General features: G+C 45.6%; 1 protein-coding gene across 1 annotated transcript in view; it reads left to right on the top strand.

The window, feature by feature from the left end:
* Nucleotides 1–13625: 13625 nt before the first annotated feature.
* LOC147663866 (uncharacterized) overlaps nucleotides 13626–19801 on the top strand; it is a 74408-nt gene continuing 68232 nt past the window's right edge. The window contains exons 1-2 of the mRNA XM_086950141.1: nucleotides 13626–13835; nucleotides 17236–17362. Coding sequence (XP_086806267.1) covers nucleotides 13626–13835; nucleotides 17236–17362 — 337 coding nt within the window. The remainder of the gene's footprint in view (nucleotides 13836–17235; nucleotides 17363–19801) is intronic.

The following is a 19801-nucleotide window of genomic DNA, read 5'->3' as shown; positions in this document are numbered from 1 at the left end:
GTGCCAAGCGCTGGAGGACTGAAATAGCGCTCTGTGTTCCTGCTGAAGCGCACTTTAAAGCGCTACTTTTCGCCGGACCCGCTCCGCGGGTCCCGCTTCATTGGAGCAGCACCTTGCTGTAATTGTCATCTTTGTACTAAGGGCTTGAGGCACTCAGGGCTGCGAGCGAGCAGACTGCTGGACTCCAACTCCCAAGAGTCCCAGCAGCTGCCATCACCGATTCCACCTGGTGACGCTCTCCCTGAAGGCCACGCCCCCTACTATCCTGCAAAAGGCGCCGGATCTTCAGCAGCAGCGGATACCTTTCTGCACCCTTTTTCTGCCGAACTGTGCCTGTGCCAAGCGCTGGAGGACTGAAATAGCGCTCTGTGTTCCTGCTGAAGCGCACTTTAAAGCGCTACTTTTCGCCGGACCCGCTCCGCGGGTCCCGCTTCATTGGAGCAGCACCTTGCTGTAATTGTCCTCTTTGTATAAGGGCTTGAGGCACTCAGGGCTGCGAGCGAGCAGACTGCTGGACTCCAACTCCCAAGAGTCCCAGCAGCTGCCATCACCGATTCCACCTGGTGACGCTCTCCCTGAAGGCCACGCCCTCTCCTAAGGTCAGTCAATAAATAGAGTGTCAGTACTCCGCTGCGCGGGAGCGCGCGGGTAGCGCCCGGGAGAAGCCCGGGACAAGGGCGGGCCCTCTGAGGCCCTCAGAGGCACGAGAAGGCCAGGCTAGGCCCTCCCCCTTAGGCCCGGTAAACCATACTCCATTCTTACCTTAAACTACCTGTGAGACTGCACCTATAGCTAGTCTGCAGCTGGGTAGGTATTTAAGCTCCCGTTCTTAGAAATATTCACTTGCAGTGTAATCTCAGAGTCCCCTATCCACTTAGGCCACGTTACTTTACTGTGCAACCACGACAGTGTCCCCCTGTCACGATGACAAAGAAACTAAGATCTGGTAAAATAATAGTAGGAAGATCCAGCACCAAAACAAAATCAAATCCCCTTAGAAACAAACATAGCCAATCTACCAACATGAAAAGTACGTGTCAGCTTTTCAATTTCTGGGAAAAGGGTAAAAACAAAGCCTCAGGGGTGGACAATAAAGCAATGGACCTAAAGGACCCCGGAGTTATCCACTTAGATTCTGCCCCTAATAACGTTCGAGAGAGCCCTAAAATTAAAAAAGTAATGGCAGACTCAAGTCCAGTTAAGACGCCACAATCTCCCCCAAAGAGCGAGTTCTCACTCCCCCTATTTTCAACTCTGAAAAATAATATTGACCTAGCACCAGAGGTAATCATAAAAACAAAAAAAGACATAGAGCAAGATAATTTAAACATCATGACAATTCCCCTCGATGAAGCTACTCAACCAGCAAACAGTTCACTAATCAAAACGTCATTTCACAACGGTTTGTCCCCAATGATTCTAGATGAAGTCCTATGTCAACGGTATTTAGAATCTGATCCCACAAAAGTTGAGTTACCCCAGAACACCCCGCTAATGTCAAACCATGCCGGCCTGCATCTTTACAGTAGTACTCCTTCCAAAACCTCACACTCTCACTTTTCCTCTAGCCCTAATTTAAATTTGACCGGAATAAATTCCTTCCAATGTAAGGGGCCCGACAAACCGCTTTCTGACTCCCTCCACATTTTAGAACATTTATTGGCTTCTATCTTAAATTTATTGGAAAAATTTGTGGGGGGATCTGATTGTGTGCTTGATACAGTGACCCAAATTTTAAAAGTCCTGCTGAGGACCCAAAAAGAGAAGGAAGTGGACGGGAAGGGGCCCTCCTCCCCTCCCACGGCCTCAGACCAGATAGGTATAAATGGTCATTCCCCAGTAGCTATAATTACTTCAAAAATAGCACAAGAGAAAATAAGTGCTCCCCAGCCATTATCCAATTTAAATGGCTCAGTAAATTACGATTTTGAAATAAAACCTCATGGGGAAACCCCGCTAAAAACTGGAAATGATTTATTCCCAATTTTTAAGAAACAGAAGGGGGACGGGGACATAGAGGAGGAAGCTATTCAGGGGGAAACTGATAATAGAGGGAAAATTGTGTCAATAAAAAAGAACGGAAAGCACAAGAGGAAACTGTTAAGACGGATAGATAAAAATAGGCGGAGGAAAATTTTATTCAGGAAACACTTAAACTCTCCCCTACTGAAAGCGACACCCCAAGTACAGATGGCAGTGGGAAAAAACAAAAACCCTGTCAATATGTCAGCCAAAGAAAACATTGCCTTAACATCCAAGGCAATATCACCCTTTTTACCTACCCATACATCCCCCTTGTCAGCAATTTCTAACATATTCACCTTTGGTCAACAAAGCAATAATACTAGGGATATAAAAGTGGCACACAAATCGACCTCCCCAGGTCAGGTTCAAAAGCCACTTACCCAAGCAACAACGGTACTTAATCCCTTCGCATCTGCCTTCCAGGGAGTAACAACTCGGGGTGCTCCCCCCCAAGGTTCTATGAACCAAGAAGCAGATAAACCAATTCCATTAGGGCAAGAGCAAAATCTTCCCGCCCAAAAAATTCCATCATTCAATCCCTTTGTAATTGCACCCATGGAAGCACCTGCAAAGGTTATCACGGGTAAAGAATACATGAAAAATAATATAGATACTGTATGGGTAGAATTCTTTCCCCTTTTCGAAGCTGACTGTATTTTGAACAGATCCCTCTTGTTGAAATACTTTCAAGAATCTGCCAATCTGAAACTTATCCAATCAGCCGACCTAGACATAGTTCTGCAACAAAAGTCTGAAGTGGGGACGGTTACGAGGGTGAAGTTTCACTCCAAATTAGTAGCTAACCTCATCCTACAACGGGCTGAAGACCTCCAGAGTAGAGGAATAGATGTAATTCCTGTATTAATGCCCTCCAGTCGGAATAATGCTGCTAAAGCGCTAAACCAACAGAATCCACCCTCTTCCCTGCTGCTAGCCGCAACAGGCAATATAAATAATTTGGGTGAAATCAAAGAATTAAAAATAAGCAAGTCCAATGACTCTCGGGTGGTATCCTATGCTCAATCCTCTTTTTTAACTTATCAAACTACCCCCAGAGAGGAAAAGGATCATTGGAATTGGCTTCCCAAAGTATTAGCCGACAAATCTTTGGGTAAACCGTTATCCAATCAGTTCCTTTAGCACGGATCTATCCATAATATCGTGGAATTCAGCAGGCCTAAAAAATAATACGGAGAAAACCCAATTTCTTTTGTCCCTAGAGGCAAATATTATATGCCTCCAGGAGACATGGTGCAATGGAAATATCCAAATAGGGAAGGACTATATTGTACTAGAAGGCAGCGCCACTGCGAATAAAAAAGGCCACGCCAGTGGGGGTATAGCCTGCCTTCAATCCAACCGTATAAACTGGGACTACGACCACTTCTTGGACCCGAGTAAACTTTTCCAGGTAGTAACCTTGTTTGGGTCAGGCAACCTCTTAGCTGGAATCCGCCTGGCCTTGATAAATGCTTACATCCCACCTGAAACGGGTTTTAATACAATTTTAAATAAAATCTTCCTCCATATACAGAGCATTAAGGAGAAAGATCCCGGAACGGTTATCATCCTAACCGGGGACTTGAACTGTAAAATCTCCAACTTTAGCTTAAATCTATTTTCTAACAAAATAAGAGAAGAAACACTCCATATTCCTCGGGCAACGTTCCCTGAAAGTATATTAACAAATAAACGGGGTAAACTATTATTAAATGAGTTGGCAGAATCCGATGGGATAATCGCAAACGGGCGTCTCCCCTCGGACTCCCCAGCAAACTTTACTCACAAATCGTATCAAGGGGAATCGATTCTTGATTATGTTATAATAGGGTCTCATTCATTTGAGTTACTAAAGGATATCGCTGTAATCGAAACCATATTCAGCGATCATAAAATCATTTCCATCTCGATGAACGTACATCCCCCTAAATGTGACCAATGGTCCTTGAATAGTAACCAAATAAATGTTGGTAACAGTTCTGGAAGATGCTATTGGAATGCAAGGGCTCATCGTTACCTGGAGGATATGCTAGATATAGCAATCTCTGAGCTCCCCTCTTGGTATGGCCGCGAAAACGAGCTTTTTTCCCTATTTTTGGACTCGATAATAACAGGGGCTCAAAAACAGAACAAGAAAAAATCCACTAAAATAATCCACTGTCCCCTGAAATCGCTTAACGTAGACCTGAATAAACTTATAAGGGCCCAATATTTAAATAGAACTGAGGATAAATCCCGACAAATAACAACACTAAAAAGGAGAAGGAGGCGACTCTTATATGCTCTTCGCAAAGAAAAAGAGGATACCATCTGGGTAAAAATAAAGGAAGCAGCAACTAATGGAGAATTGAGACAATTTTGGTCCCTTATAGGTGAAGGGTGCGGAACGAGAACCAGTCCGCTCCCCATCCCTATCGAGGAACATATATGGAGGGATTTTGTCTCAAACCTCTATGCCAGTAACCATACAGTTTCACCCCAGGTACGGTTAATAGACACAAGCCCGCCGATAGAGTCTTTTTCAGAAAAAGACATAGAACTCGCCATTGGGGAAATGAGACGTTCAGGGGCTATGGGCCCCGATGAAGTTCCAATCAATGTGTTAAAGCAGAACAGGGTCAAATGGAGCAAGCTCTTATGCCCTATCTTTAATTCCTGCATATTAAGCAGAAAGGTTCTACCTTCCTGGAAGGGAAGCATCCTGGTCCCATTGTTCAAAAAGGGTGATCGTCACCTCCCCCAGAACTATCGCCAGATTGCATTGTTGGATGCAATCGGCAAAGTTTTTACTAGATGCCTGCTTAAACGGATAAATGCATGGGTTGAATCTGCAAATATCCTTCCACTTGAACAGACAGGCTTTAGAAAAAACCACGGGACCATGGATAATCTAACTGCCCTCCAGGTAATAGTTGACAAGTACATAAGAGCAAGGAAGGGGAGAGTCTATGTGGCTTTCATAGATTTCTCCACGGCCTTTGATAAGGTTGACCGTAAGGTATTGTGGAGAAAGCTACACATCTTAGGAATGCCACATAGTCTCTTACGCTTGGTCCAGGATCTGCATGATGACACATGGTGTAAGGTACTGTTGGGAGGAGAAAGAGGTCTCTCCCGGCTCATTCCATCTGCAAATGGCCTCAAACAGGGCTGCCTATTAGCTCCCCTCCTATTTTCCCTTTATGTTAGCGACCTTCCCCTCACTTTATCAACATGTGTAGGAATTGCTCCACGCTTAGGCGAAAGACACATCCCCTGCCTAATGTATGCGGACGACATTTTAATATTAGACCTCTCCCCTAAGGGTCTTAATAATCGTCTACATGCACTACACACCTTCTCTGAAGAGCACTTTTTGAAAATAAACATTTCTAAAAGTAAGATAATGTGCTTGGAAGGACGAAACAAACTAAAATTGGACCACATTAGTTGGGAACTGGGAGGTCAGAAATTAGAAAGAGTAAAATCGTATGTCTTTCTAGGTATGGTAGTCACTAGTAGTTTAGGCAATAAATTACACATTGAAAGCAGCTCTCGAAAAGCAAAGTCACAGGGTAAAGGCCTAAGAGCACTGTATAAATCAACAGGCCAGAGACACTTTGTTCATTTGTTGGAGGCCTTTCGGGCAAAAGTCCCCCCGACTCTGCTCTATGGGGTAGAATTAATTGACCTAGCGGAATGGGGCTTTTTAGATTCAGTGGAGGGCTCCCTATTGAGAAATTTAACCTCGGTTAATAACAGTTGTAGTGCTGCAACCCTGCGTTTAGAACTCGGCCTTAGGAGTAGCTGGGCTCAGGGACTTGCAGGAGTGATTCGCTGGGTCATTAGTCTGATCAAAGGAAAGCCAACTAGTCTCAGATCCCTTATTACAAAAGAGTTGATGGGCCCCCTAAATGTATACTCGATCCTAATAAAGAACTATAGGAGAGCCATCACTCTCTTGGAGTTGGAGGAAGCATCCATCTTAGAGCTTTCCATGAACCAATTAAAATTACAACTAAAACAAGCTACATGGAAGCTAAGTTACGAGAGGGATCGGAATTTAATAATACAAAAAAAGGGGGCCATACAAGTTGTTGATTCCTATTCAATCAGACAAATACAACCCTACCTGTCATGGAACATCCCGCACGGCTTACGCCGCTTTTGGCTACTTCTCAGGCAGGACTTGCTCCCCCTGAACAAGTTGTTGGCCAAATGGTACGGAATATCCAATGTATGTAATTACTGTAACCTTGCAATTCAAGATTCCAAACACGTCCTGCTAGTTTGTCCCGCATTATTGACTTACCGGCGCCTCGAGATAAAACCGGCTTGTATTCAGTTTGGTATTTCTTCTGTAACAGCTTTGTTGGATGCTATTCTTAGTCCCCCAAATGGAATTTTTTGTAACAAAATTTTTAATTTTTTTTAATGTTTCTTAGAACTTTATTAGTAGAATGGTAAATTGCTTTTGTATAATTACTGCCTGCATGAGTTGTTATATACGGTCAAAATGTTATACTATGTTTTGTAAGTGTATAATATGTGGATCTCTACGGAGTTCCAAAACATATTTAATAAAATTGAATTGAATTGAATAGAGGTATGTGGCTAAACTCGTTCTAAAATGATTTTCTAAAGTATCATTGACTTTTACATTGATACATCTCTCTTCCGGTTTGTATCGTATAGCGCATCCGGAATTTGTCATCGCCATAGAAAACTCTGATCACCTTTCCGCAATACACTGAAGTGGTGATTCCAAAGATAAATAGGTATTAAATACCCTCTCTTTTTGGCCTTATATGATTTGCGGTGCAAATCTCAAATAACCAAGTGTTCTTGTATTTAGGAGCAGTTCCAGCACCCTTAGTAAATACAATTTTGTGGTCCGAGCCCCCCTTTTTCCATCTTTAAACTTGCAGCTTCCCGATTGAGGTAACAGTATCACCTTTCTTAATGGATCATGTTTGTAAAACACTCGCATGAATTAAGAAACTGCTCTTTTCTTAAGTAGCATCTCTCCAATTGCTTGTTTACAAAATCCTGTGATAATATGTAGCTATATAATAGGCTAACGTATTCAAAATGTCGAGTACAATGTTTTTTATGTACTACAAAATCGATTTTTTGTTAAGGTTTGAATTAATAAAAAACGTAATTTATCATCGTGGTCAAAACTATATGTAACAAAGTCAAGGTTTACAGACCTTTTTGATCTAATGTCTTTGTCTGAGAATTTTCTTTGTAGTAAGTAAATGCTATTTGATATATTTTTCTTAACAACAGACCAATCATTCTTGATGAATTGCTTACGTGCAGATAGTGAATAGAGCACCTACTAATTGTTTTTAATAAACAATGGAAATACCATTCGTTTGGCTAACAAAGATTTGCCATTTTTCTGTGTTTGTCTATAATGCAAATGTTTTTGTCTCTAGGTATGAGTGTAATTGTTGTTTGTTTTGTCACAAGGGTGTAGTACATTTATAAAATTTATAATGGGTTTGTAATTGTAAATATTTATATTTCAGATTACAGTTGGTCCTATACAGTACGTAATTGACATCAGTCCTGAGGATGGTCTCGAAAAGTGTTCTTTAGGAGACCGAAACGTCGACATTCATCTTATCCCTGTATTGTCTTATTGATTCTGACCTGGGATAGTTGTTTTTTTAGGTTCTACTGTGTCACTTACCAATTTTATTTCCTCATATACCTGCAGTCCTAATTGTTATGTGAATTGTTTTCATCTGTATATGATATTATTTACCTCTTGATTTTTTTGATAAATTCTATTTTTCTAAATACACCTTTGTGCTTGTTGTTTATATGTTGTTTATGTGTCAAAACCTTGTTGAGGTCAACTAAATAGCTAAGTTATCCCTCTGTGATGTATTAATTACATATAGGGATCATTAAGTTATCCTCTCAAATCAATGTAAATTAACAAACACTATTCAAACGAATTCCCTTGAAGGCATCTATACCCGTTTATCTCTTCCTTTTGATCGCCTTATTGAGCATCTGCATGTCGATGCATATCCGTATTTGGCCTGGTTGTCTGGGTTTCTCAGCAATCACCATCGGCGAAACCCATGGCGTCGGTCCCGTTACCTTCTCTATGACACATTGGTCCTCTAATTTTCTCAGTTCTTGCTCCACTGCTGATCGAAGATGAAACGGGATTCTCTGATGCCTCAATGCTATGGGCTGGATGGCCTTGTCAATGTGTAGTTTGACTGGCGGTCTTTTGATTGTTCCCAGCCCTCGATACAACGATGGAAACATCTGTAGGATTTCCTCCGTATGCAGTGCCTTCACTTCATTGGCAAAAGCGATTAGCTTGAGGTCTTCTGCTGTGTGACTTCCGATCAGCAAGTCTGCTTCCCTGCCGATGACATGGAACGTGGTCGTCAGCTCCTGATCCTCTGCTCTGACTTGCACAGTCATTTTTCCTCGTAATGGTAGTGAAGTCTTGCTACCATACATCAAGGTTCGAGCTTTCGATGGCACCAATTGTGGCCTGGGTTGTAGCGCCTTGTAGTGCTGAATGCCCATTACGTTGATTGTGGCTCCTGTGTCTATGACTCCAGTGACTGTCGAGCCGTCAATTTGAATCTGACACTTTGGTTGTGGTCTCCGTCGTCTCTTGAGTTCGCTCACGAACGAGACGTAGTAGCACTCTTCTTCATCCTCGGTCGATGAATCATCCAACCACTGTGGGTAGCGGGCCTGTGTTCTCGCACCTTTCGAGTGGTGGGTCTCTTCTAGGGCTAGTTGTCTCACCGCTTTCGTCGGTGGTTTCCTGCCTGCTGTTCCGGACCCTCGAAAGTTTCCTCTCGCACTACTCCTGCAGACACTGGCAAACTGGTTCAGTCCACTGCATTTGGCACATGCCTTGCCACGTGCTGGGCAGCCATCTTGGTTGTGCTCTTCATACCCACAGGAGCCGCAAGGCGTGCGGCGCGGCGTTCTGGTCAGCCATCTTCCTCGTCCTCCTCGGCCACTGATCCACACTGCATCCACCCTTTCTGTCTTTACTGTGACTTCTGCGTTCGCTGTCGGGTTTATGGCCGCCTCCATTGCTGTGGCTCGCGCATCAGATAGCTCGTGTAACCTGGCTAGCATTAATATTTAATCCAGTGTTATTCGGGGTTGTCTCAGTATTAGTGTCCTAAGGTGTTTGTTCTTGCACCCTTGAATCAACTGAGCTGTTACCTCTTTTGTTTGATCATCATCAGGGCATGTACTTATGAGCTCTCTCAACCTCGCATGGAAAGCGTCCATCGTTTCTCCTTCCCGCTGACTGGACTGCCTGAACTTGAAAGTTCATAATGAGGATTCAACTGAGGGTCAAAGTGTGCATTCAACGCTTGTACAGCCGCATCATAGTCCGTTGCTAGCCCAGTCTTCGGCAAGTGCGTGAACAATTTGTAGAGCTCATCCCCACCAAAATGCAGGAGCAAAGATCTCTTCACTTCGTTGTCTTTTTCCCTAGTGGCAGTGAAGTAATTGTTCAGTCGGCTTAGCCACACCGTCCACCTTGGTGCTGCCGTCCCTGGATCAATTAGTGCGCTGAACGGCGGTATGGGGTTGATCTGTGAGTGTGGTGACTGTTGGATCATTGGTCCCGCTGCCTGCTGTCCTGCCGGCCCTGCCACCTGTGCTGGGGCTGCTACCTGCGGTGCTCCCCCTTGCACTGCGTGGTCCTGGACAACAGACATCATGACAAGAACTAGTTGGGGTTTTCTTCCACACTTTTCTTTCCACCCCTACATGCAGTTGTCCACTCGCTTTCTTGCTGCTTTCACACTGTGGCTGTGTCTCATGTGCCAATGCTTATTCCCCTTTTGGCTTTACTGCCAGTCACTGTTATTCACACTGTGGTGCAACATCCATGTTTCACGCTTCCATTTGCCAATGCTTGTTTTTCTTCTTATGGGCAATTTCACATTTGCATTTACAAAAGTTTTTTTTTTTCTCTCTTCCGGGTGACCTCACTCTTGTATCTCGGCCCCTACGGCCGCTTGACCCTTTAAATATTGCTCCGCTGTTCACTGGCTTCACACGCCAATCACTGAACGCTTAACGTGCCTTTGCTCCAGTCATCGGAGCCGCTGCCTCTGCGCCGCGTAGGAGACCTTCACACGCGTCTCCACAGTCTGGGCCAGCGCGCATGCACTGCGCATGCGATGCCGTTCACTCGGGCCTGTAGCTTACTCGGCTCGTCGAACACCGCGACTCCCACTCTCCAGGGGCCTCTTGCCTGCCGGTCCCTCACGCAGCTCACCGCACACTGCTTACCGGCACTTGCAGTTATCGCGTCCACTTCCAGAGCAGGTAACACTGTCTTCATTCAGCTTCACACTTATGCCGGCGGCCACGCAGTATAGCGGCGCCGATAATGCCTCCTCACCTCTCCGACTCTTCTTGGGTTGCTTCCGAGGGGAAATAATGCACCACCCTCGTCGCCAGTGTAAGGAAGTAGGGTAACTCACAGTGAGGGCCTACACAGAGCATATAAATGATGACACCACACTCTTGGATAGTCTCTGGGACTGGAAGCCACGAGCGACCTCCGGTCGTTTATTTATATCCTTCGGGCCACGCCTGGCCAGAAGGTGCTACATTGTGTGTAGGTGTTTTAGGGTCTCGGCCGAGACCTGTGAAACACTAGAGCGGCCTCTGGGCTGGGAGGGGTCCTGTCTGATATGGAGAGCCGCTCACTTTCCCCTTCGAAAACAGACTTCATCATAGCAACGAGACGTAGAAATAAAAATACTGCACAAGCTGCCCTTTTCTTGACAAACTCGATGTGTAAGCGGTGTTAGACCGACCGCATGTGAGGATCAGACGCTTCCGCGGAATCCTGTCAGGACTATAAATGTAAAGAGCAAAGCAGAATAGAGCCCTCCAGCTCCCCCCCCCCCCCCAACCAACCCCAAAGTACTAGTCATCCTGGTTTACAGTTGTTGAAACAAGAGAGCAGCATCGTAGGTGCCACTTTCAGCCATCTCTTTATGGCCCTGAGTTACTTGCTGCTTTGCACTCGAACTGCGAATCACCTCTGCTGAGCTTGGCCATTGTTCACTTCATGACGACAACCCCTGCTTGCAAGGCTAAGCTCTGAATTGCAGTCTTCATGTGACAACCATGTTACACAGTTATTATTTCCCAACAATGCTTTTATTTGACAATACCTCAAGATCTTGGAGGAAATTAAAATTACTGTGCTTCTTGTCCTGATTTTTGGGCAAGCAGTGACTTAATTCCCACAGGAAGATGTCCTCACAAAGTTCAATTGTTAATTATAAAAACATAGAGAAAGTTTAGTCCTCAAGGTTGACAACCAAACGTCAGTTTTGTGATATTAAAGTGCAGTTTGTGGCAGGCGCTTTTTTCTGCACATTTTTCCACAGACCCCCCTGCAGGCTGTCCACCTCTCCCACCCTTTCACCCTGTTCTTCGCCACTTCATCCCACCCAAGCCCCAGGGCTCCTGCAGCCCTTCCACCCCCTCCTCTCCTCACAGGATGCAGCAGCAGCCCCTCTCGTCTCTGGGAGAACTCCCAGGAGAAAGAGGGCCCTGTGACCGACGACTGCGCTTCAATAACCCACCGTCCCTCCTGTGGTGTTCCGACAGTGTGGGCGACGGACAGTAGGGCGCTAGGACCCTGTGGGTCCTTAGGCAGAGTGACCAGGTCACCGGACACCAGATCCGGTGACGAGACAGGAAAGGGGACAGACTATGACGAAGACAGGGACGAGTAAGGACGTGTTGACGAGCAGCTGTACGACATGAAGAAATAAAGTAATATCCGACTAACCTGTGTCCTGTGTTATGATGTGCCGCCCAGCAAGCACCACGATATGACAACTGGCGACGAAGGGGTCAAGAATCGACGCGTGGTCATCGAGGAATACTAGAAGAAATGCCAAGAGCCCACCTTGGACGTGCATCGTCATGGAAAGTACAGAGAAATTGAAGGAGTAAGGTGCAGCGACGCGAGAGAACACCGCGATCGCTGAAAGAAAACGTCCGACTGAGCCCGGTAAGCGCAAACACCAAGCTTGTGAAATTGAAGAAATTAGCGCGAGAGCCGCGGCGGCCATGTTTGAACCAGGCGGATAGGGCCAATCAGCGAGCAGAACAGAAGGGCGGCCATTGTAGGGTCAGGCGAATGAGGATTGGCTCCGAAATATCGCGAGAGCATCAGCGGCCATTTTCAGGATCAGGCAAACGAGCCAATAGGAGAAGAGAAAAAGCGGGCGGCCATCTTGAGGACAGGCAAAGAAGAACAGAATCGAAAATAAAGTTAAAAGAGGTGCAGAAGCACCGGAAAAGGCCGAAATAAAGGGAGAAAGGAATAATTACAAGAAATAATTAAAACAAAGAGTGTGAAAGAGCACCACAAGGCAAGCAAAAAAAAAAAAAAAAAAAAAAAAAAAAGTGGAAAAGAGCAAAAAGGACGAAAACAAGCGCTATGAATTGAAAATAAAGATAAAAGAGGTACAGAAGCACCGGAAAAGGCAGAAATAAAGGAATAAAAGAAGAATTACAAGAAATAATCACAAATAAAGAGTGTGAAAGAGCACCACAAGGCAAGAAAAGACTACAAAAAGTGAAAGAAAGAGAAAGGATATAAACAAAAAGACAAATCGACAAAGAGAAAGAAGAAAAAGAAATACAAAAGAAAGGAGCAGAAGAGAGTGGAAGAAGCCAGAGAAGGCTAAATAAAAGACAGAAAAGAGAAACAAAAAAAAAAAAAAAGAAAGGACAAATAAAGGAAACAAAGCAGAACAACAAGAAAACAAAAGGAGAGACATAAATACAGGAAATAAGTCGCAGGAAAGATGAAAAGCTGAGAAAAGAAGGAAATAAAGACGAAAAGACTAGGAAAGCCCAGGCACACCGTGAAGAAAAAAAAACTGCAGAAAAAGGGCAGAACAACACAAGAAAAGACAAAGACAGCAAGAAAAAGGTGGATAAAGAGAAAAGAAGAAAACAAAGAGGAAGAAAGAAGATAAAGAGACAAGAAGAAAATAAAGAGACAAGAAGAAAAGAAGATAAAGAGATAAGAGAAAAAGTAGAAAAGAAGAAAGAAGATAAAGAGAAAAGAAGAAAACAAAGAGGAAGAAGATAAAGAGATAAGAAGAAAATAAAGAGAAAGGAAGAAGAAAAGAAGAAAGAAGATAAAGAGATAAAAAGAAGAAAAGAAGAAAGAAGATAAAGAGATAAAAAGAAAATAAAGAGAAAAGAAGAAGAAAAGAAGAAAGAAGATAAAGAGATAAGAAGAAAATAAAGAGGAAAGAAAAGATAAAGAGAGAGGAAGAAAGAAAAGAGGAAATAAAGACGAAAAGAGAATAAAGAGAAAGGAAAAAAGGGAAAGCAGAAAGAAGAAGAAAAGAAGAAAGAATCAGGACCGACTAGAGGACAGACGTGATGAAGACTGCTCCTGTGTAACTAATAAAGCGAAGATTATAACAACTAACCTGTGTCCAGTGGTTGGTGTGTATAAAAAAAAAAAAAAAAAAAGAATAACACGAGAGGACTTTGGCGCAGGAGAAACAGCAGCAAACAGGCGCCACCCAGGAAATAAAAGCAAGAGGCACCGCATGGCCAGGACCAAAGGGGTTGAGACAGAAACAATCTGGATAATAAGAAAACAAGTTCTCAAAAGAATCACTGGCGGTGACGAAAGTGAAAGGGTCGATGATAACGGCTGCCTACGACCAACGACGAATAAAAAAGAGACAGATAGCATTTCAAGGACAAAGAAGGCGGAGAAAGAAGAAATGGCAGCGACAACTGCAGCCACATGGAAGGTTGGAGATAGAGGACAAGGAAGTGATGGAGACACTAGATTCACGAAGGACATGCAGCAAACAACAGAGACTGATTGAAGAAATGTAGAATGACAAGTACTCTCTCTCTCTCTCTCTCTCTCTCTCTCTCTCTCTCTCCCTCCCTCTCGTTCGTTCACCTCCATCAACATAACTGTGAATGAGGACGATAGTAAATGTGTCACGAACATTTGTTTGCAACAAAGGGGGAGATCTGGTGTTCCGACAGTGTGGGCGACGGACAGTAGGGCGCTAGGACCCTGTGGGTCCTCAGGCAGAGTGACCAGGTCACCGGACACCAGATCCGGTGACGAGACAGGAAAGGGGACAGACTATGACGAAGACAGGGACGAGTAAGGACGTGTTGACGAGCAGCTGTACGACATGAAGAAATAAAGTAATATCCGACTAACCTGTGTCCTGTGTTATGATGTGCCGCCCAGCAAGCACCACGATATGACACCTCCCTGCCGAACTCCTAAAATGAAATGCATGACTTAGCAGAGCCCACACTGGGGTCTGCTGACCCAGCTCCCTGCCTCCATTCCCTATCACTACCCTCCTGCCCCCCCCCCCCCCAGGGAAGGGGGGAGCTGAACCAAGGGGCATCTTAAAGCACAGTGCGGCCAAATACAGCCCGCGCTGCTGAAGAGGCCTCTTTCCACCTCCTCAGCAGCGGCGCTGCCTTTGCATGCTCTGCCATCCTGGCTTCCAAGCGCCCCGTGGTAGTAGTGGGCATGTTCACGCATGCGCAAGGAAGGGGTACACAACCAGATGGGGCAGCGCGAATATACAGGCAGAACCTGCATGTAACGGCACCCCTCTGACGTAGGGGTGTACAAAACGACGGGGGTGGTGATATATTTAGAACACGGGCCGCGCGATCATACTGAGCACGCGCACTACGCACAGTTGCAATAATTAAAGCATGCGCAGACGAGCAATGTCTCTCTAGTGGGCGGTCGGCGCTCTATCATACCGCGCATGCGTAGGTTCGCGTTACTTCAGTTAAGCGCTTTTTCAGTTCAGCGCTTCTAGTTGGATCATCGACACTGAGCATGAGCAAAATAAGAACCTTAGCTAGGCGTGGTCTGGCCGTATTCTACCGGCGAACATGCGCTGATGGGTCTGTCTCCACTCAGCGTTCTGTCTCCTCTACGCATGCGCGGATGTTTAGTATCTCCGTGATGTGTCTGAGTCTCCTCTGCGCATGCGTAGGTCGTGGTTGTATCAACTGTAGGTGCCAGGGTCTCTTCTACGCATGCGCGGATGTTTTCGATCTCCGGGATGTGTCTGAGTCTCCTCTGCGCATGCGTAGGTCGTTGGTTGCATCAACTGTAGGTGCCAGGGTCTCTTCTACGCATGCGCGGATGTTTAGTGTATCCGGGACGTGTCCTGAGTCTCCTCTACGCATGCGTAGTTCGTTGGTTGTGTCTAGCGTGGGCGTCAGGGTCTCTTCTGCGCATGCGCCGCCGAGGCTAATCGTGGAGGCTGCAGACACCGACCCTGACTCTGAGGCCTCTGAACAGAAACACCATGAAAGGCCGAGGAGAGCAGCAGAACCCGGGGGGGGGAGAGGAGAGAGCAGCAGAGCCCGGGGGAGGTGAGTGCAGAGGATGAGAGAGGAGAGGAGAGAGCTATGCCCGCAGGCCCCAGGGGAGGTGAGTGCAGAGGATGAGAGAGGAGAGAGCTGTGCCAGCAGGCCCCAGGGGAGGTGAGTGCAGAGGATGAGAGAGGAGAGAGCTGTGCCAGCAGGCCCCGGGGGAGGTGAGTGCAGAGGATGGGAGAGGAGAGAGCTGTGTCATCAGGCCCCGGGGGAGGTGAGTGCAGAGGATGAGAGAGGAGAGAGCTGTGCCAGCAGGCCCCAGGGGAGGTGAGTGCAGAGGATGGGAGAGGAGAGAGCTGTTCCAGTAGGCCCCAGGGGAGGTGAGTGCAGAGGATGGGAGAGGAGAGGAGAGAGCTGTGCCAGCAGGCCCCGGGGGAGGTGAGTGCAGCAGGATGAGAGAGGAGAGAGCTGTGCCAGCAGGCCCCAGGGGAGGTGAGTGCAGAGGATGAGAGAGGAGAGAGCTGTGTCAGCAGGCCCCAGGGGAGGTGAGTGCAGAGGATGAGAGAGGAGAGAGCTGTGTCAGCAGGCCCCAGGGGAGGTGAGTGCAGAGGATGTGAGAGGAGAGAGCTGTGCCAGCAGGCCCCGGGAGAGGTGAGTGCAGAGGATGAGAGAGGAGAGAGCTGTGCCAGCAGGCCCCAGGGGAGGTGAGTGCAGAGGATGTGAGAGGAGAGAGCTGTGCCAGCAGGCCCCGGGAGAGGTGAGTGCAGAGGATGAGAGAGGAGAGAGCTGTGCCAGCAGGCCCCGGGGGAGTTGATTGCAGAGGATGAGAGAGGAGAGAGCTGTGCCAGCAGGCTCCAGGGGAGGTGAGTGCAGCAGGATGGGTGGTGAGGAGAGAGCATCACTGTGTCCCCATATAGAAGAAGTTGCTCTTTCTGAAGTGCCTTCTGATCCAATATCGGAGCAATTTCTAAAAATAGCTGGCTGCTTGTGAAATACTGCTGTCGTTACCTGCAGCCTTGTCCAGAAATGCATTCCAATCACAGCTTTCCAGTTCCCATTTTCCTCGTTTAGCTGCTGAGATCAGCCCTCCATAACTTCAGCTGTTATATGGGTTGGGAGTGGGAGGCTCATTTTGCTCTGGTATTGTCCTGTTATTTATTGGCAAGTGGTTGAACTGGTGACTTTGTTCATCAGCTTTGCACTGTCTGCAGGATATCTGTCTGGAAGCCTCAAACCTCTCGCGTTCTGTTGACGAAGCAGCCCATGCCATGTTTAATCCCAATATCTAATCCTGAAATGTTAGTCCTTAAAGGAGGAAGGGGCCCCCTACTTTCCACCGAGGCCACTCTGGCTACTTGAACATCACTTCCTCATTGTTCTTTCAGATAGGTTTGCGGAATGTAAACACCACATACATATGTACTTATTTATTCAAAAAGTGGTCTGAAAAATGGGGAATAGCTAAAACAGCTAAATGACACCACAAAAGTATAAACCCATTACCCATACTTGGATTAGTGTTTCTGTCCAGTAATTATGTGATTGTCATTTACTGGACATTGTTTCTGTTGTGAAGGGATTCCAAACTGAGTTTTTGTTTGCTAAAACTTGTATAGTCCTGTGTTCTTTTTTAAGCGAGTTTTGGATTTCTCAAGTTGCCGCTGACGGGCTGAAGGCGTTAATCTGGACTTAGAGTTGCTTCAGAGTGGGGGAGTCACGTCTTCTTCTGGTATCTTTTGAAACTGTGAACACTTGCAAACGCTAGTCTGTGTGACAGAAATATGCGGCCTGTGGTGTGCTAGATTGAACTCTGTGCTCTGATGCTTGCTCTTCCAGGCCCCGCTGACGTTCTGCCATGTCGCCGCTTGTTTCTCCGACGAAGAGTGGGAGCTGCTCCAGTGCTGGCAGAAGGAGCTGTACAAGAAGGTCATGAAGGAAATCCAGCTGGCCTTCAGCTCTCTGGGTAAGATGACCCTGGCACGCTTAGGGTACCAATATGTACTGTACGAAGAGCCCTGCTCAAGATGTGCAGAAATTTCTGGGTTTTTTATAAGAATAGATTACTTTATACTCCCTCATCATTCTGTTTCATGGTTTCATCGTTTATCATATTTAGATGAGGCATATCAGGCTGCATCCATGTTAGAATTTAAAATGCTTTGGAAGCACTATTTAAAGAGAAATAAGGCACACTTTCTGCGATACCGACTGGAGATATATACATGTTGGAGCTCTGACACCACTCAAATAAACACACATAAAACAGCTATAACCTTAGTAGCTAGTCACATCGCTCTCCAGTTAACCTCCATGAATGGAATTCAAGAACCTCAAGCAGATGCTGGAGGGGTGGCGACTCAGCAGGGACCTTGATTTATTTGCTACGGACTTGCACAAAAACTCAGATCTGGTGGGGAAAAGTTCTCAACACAACAGAAAAACTCGTTCAAGACAAAACTACCAGACTTTCCACATACATGATGGTTGGCTTACTGATAAACAATACTTTCCTCTTACAGTCCCACAGGGGTAAGCAAATCTTGCTGGCACTCCTAGCAGCGAATAAGATGGCGTTAGCACAGTAGGGGAGAAGACAATTCAGTCAAAGCAGGATTACCTGCATAGGGTAAAAATAGCACTCACTCTTTCTTATGCCACTGTGTGCTTGTACCCTGTCTGGCAACCCTTTCTAGACTGTCGCTAGTGTTCACTTCAGGTCAAATAACTTTATTTCGGCTACCACGGCCACAAAAACACCAACAAAATTAAAATGAAGAATAATTAATAGAAACATAGTTAAACAATGTTCAAACAATCGCTAACTTAAAAAAACAGATTAAAAAAATAAAACAGTAATTTACAAAACGTGCATTTAGATAAAACAGTGAGTGGCACCTAGTAAATAATACAAACAATTTCAGACAAGTACAGGGAGGGAAAGCACATTCCTTCTGATCACCCACATAGCACCCACAAATGTGGCTACAGCCGGAAGGCAGTCTGCCCTGATGATGCGAAGTGCAGCAGAGTTGTTGGGTTCACTTAGCAGCCTGCATATGGGAGCTGGCCAGGTCCTACTGGCGGAGGCATAGGCTGGACACAAAAAAATGTGCACAACATTCTCCTCTGCAGAATTATGGGCCAGTCACAGAGCCCCCCCCCCCCCACCCAAACTCGTATGAAAGTGCTTACAAATACTGAAAACAGTAGCCACACAAAGTCCCAGTTAAGGCAGAAAAGTACAGGTCTCTTTGAATATAGAAATACGCAAATGACGCTCAATAACAATACACAAACTGTCCCTTTTACCCGGAATCAACATTTCCCTTGGGTATAATATATTGGGTTTTTATTTATACCAACTCCTAAAATGACTTTTCGACTTTGAATAATTTTATGATACAATATGACATGGAAGTTATGGACAATGCCAAAAACGACATGGGTGAAAATATACCAACTTTTAAAGGAAGGGGCGCGAATACCATTATTGATTTTATGTGCATGTCTTCAACCATTGCTCCGCTATGCCCAATGCCCAAGGTGATAGATATCATGTTGAGTTACCATAACTGTTTGACTACTGAATTAACTTTCTGGAAAAATTATCATGTCTGTGAACAGGGTATCATTGCCAATATCGAACCCCATAGACAGAATGGATATAGACTGAGGTGGAAAGGAGAAAAAGCGGACATAACATCAGATTCCATTATCTCTAGTTGGCTGATGGAGATCACGGCAATTCTAGAACAGGAAGACACCTCGTCCGACAGTATCGATCACTTTAACAGGATTAATTCAATCATCAATAAAAAGTTTACTAAAGAGGCTGGGTCTAAAGTTAGGTGTATAAGGGGTTGGTTTGACCATGCTTGCTCTACTGCCCGGAATGACCTTAAAGAGGCTCTTGCAGCAAAACCAAGGGACAAGGATTTGGTGGTCCAACTTAGACAGGGATATAACATGACCCTCAAACGTAGAAAAGCTGAATTACAGCAAGAAGCCTGGGATAATCTCACCCAAGCTGCGGACACGAATAATAGCACCCTGTTCTGGTCCACGGTGAACAGCCCATTCCTAAAAGATGACAAGGTCCCAGAACTCACATCTAATGTGAGCATGGACTCGTGGATCCAGCATTTTTCTAACATCTTTGACTCTAGTAATTTAACAGATTCCCATGGAGATAGATGGCCTACCCTAGCCTTAGATATTACCATTGGAGAAACCATGGCCAGTATAAGATCTAGTAAAGGAGGTAAGGCCCAGGGGCCGGATGGCGTTCCCATAGACGTGTATAAAACTGCGCCAGATATTTGGAGTCCATTGCTTACCAAAATCTTTAACACAGCTATCTGCTGTAAAATACCGTCTACTTGGGAAGAGTCAATAATCATCC

The sequence above is a fragment of the Lissotriton vulgaris genome, unplaced genomic scaffold (assembly GCF_964263255.1).
Source record: "Lissotriton vulgaris unplaced genomic scaffold, aLisVul1.2 SCAFFOLD_2673, whole genome shotgun sequence".
Taxonomy (NCBI): Eukaryota; Metazoa; Chordata; class Amphibia; order Caudata; family Salamandridae; genus Lissotriton; species Lissotriton vulgaris.
The sequence above is the reverse complement of the archived record's forward strand: the minus strand, read 5'-3'. Positions and strand labels throughout refer to the sequence as shown.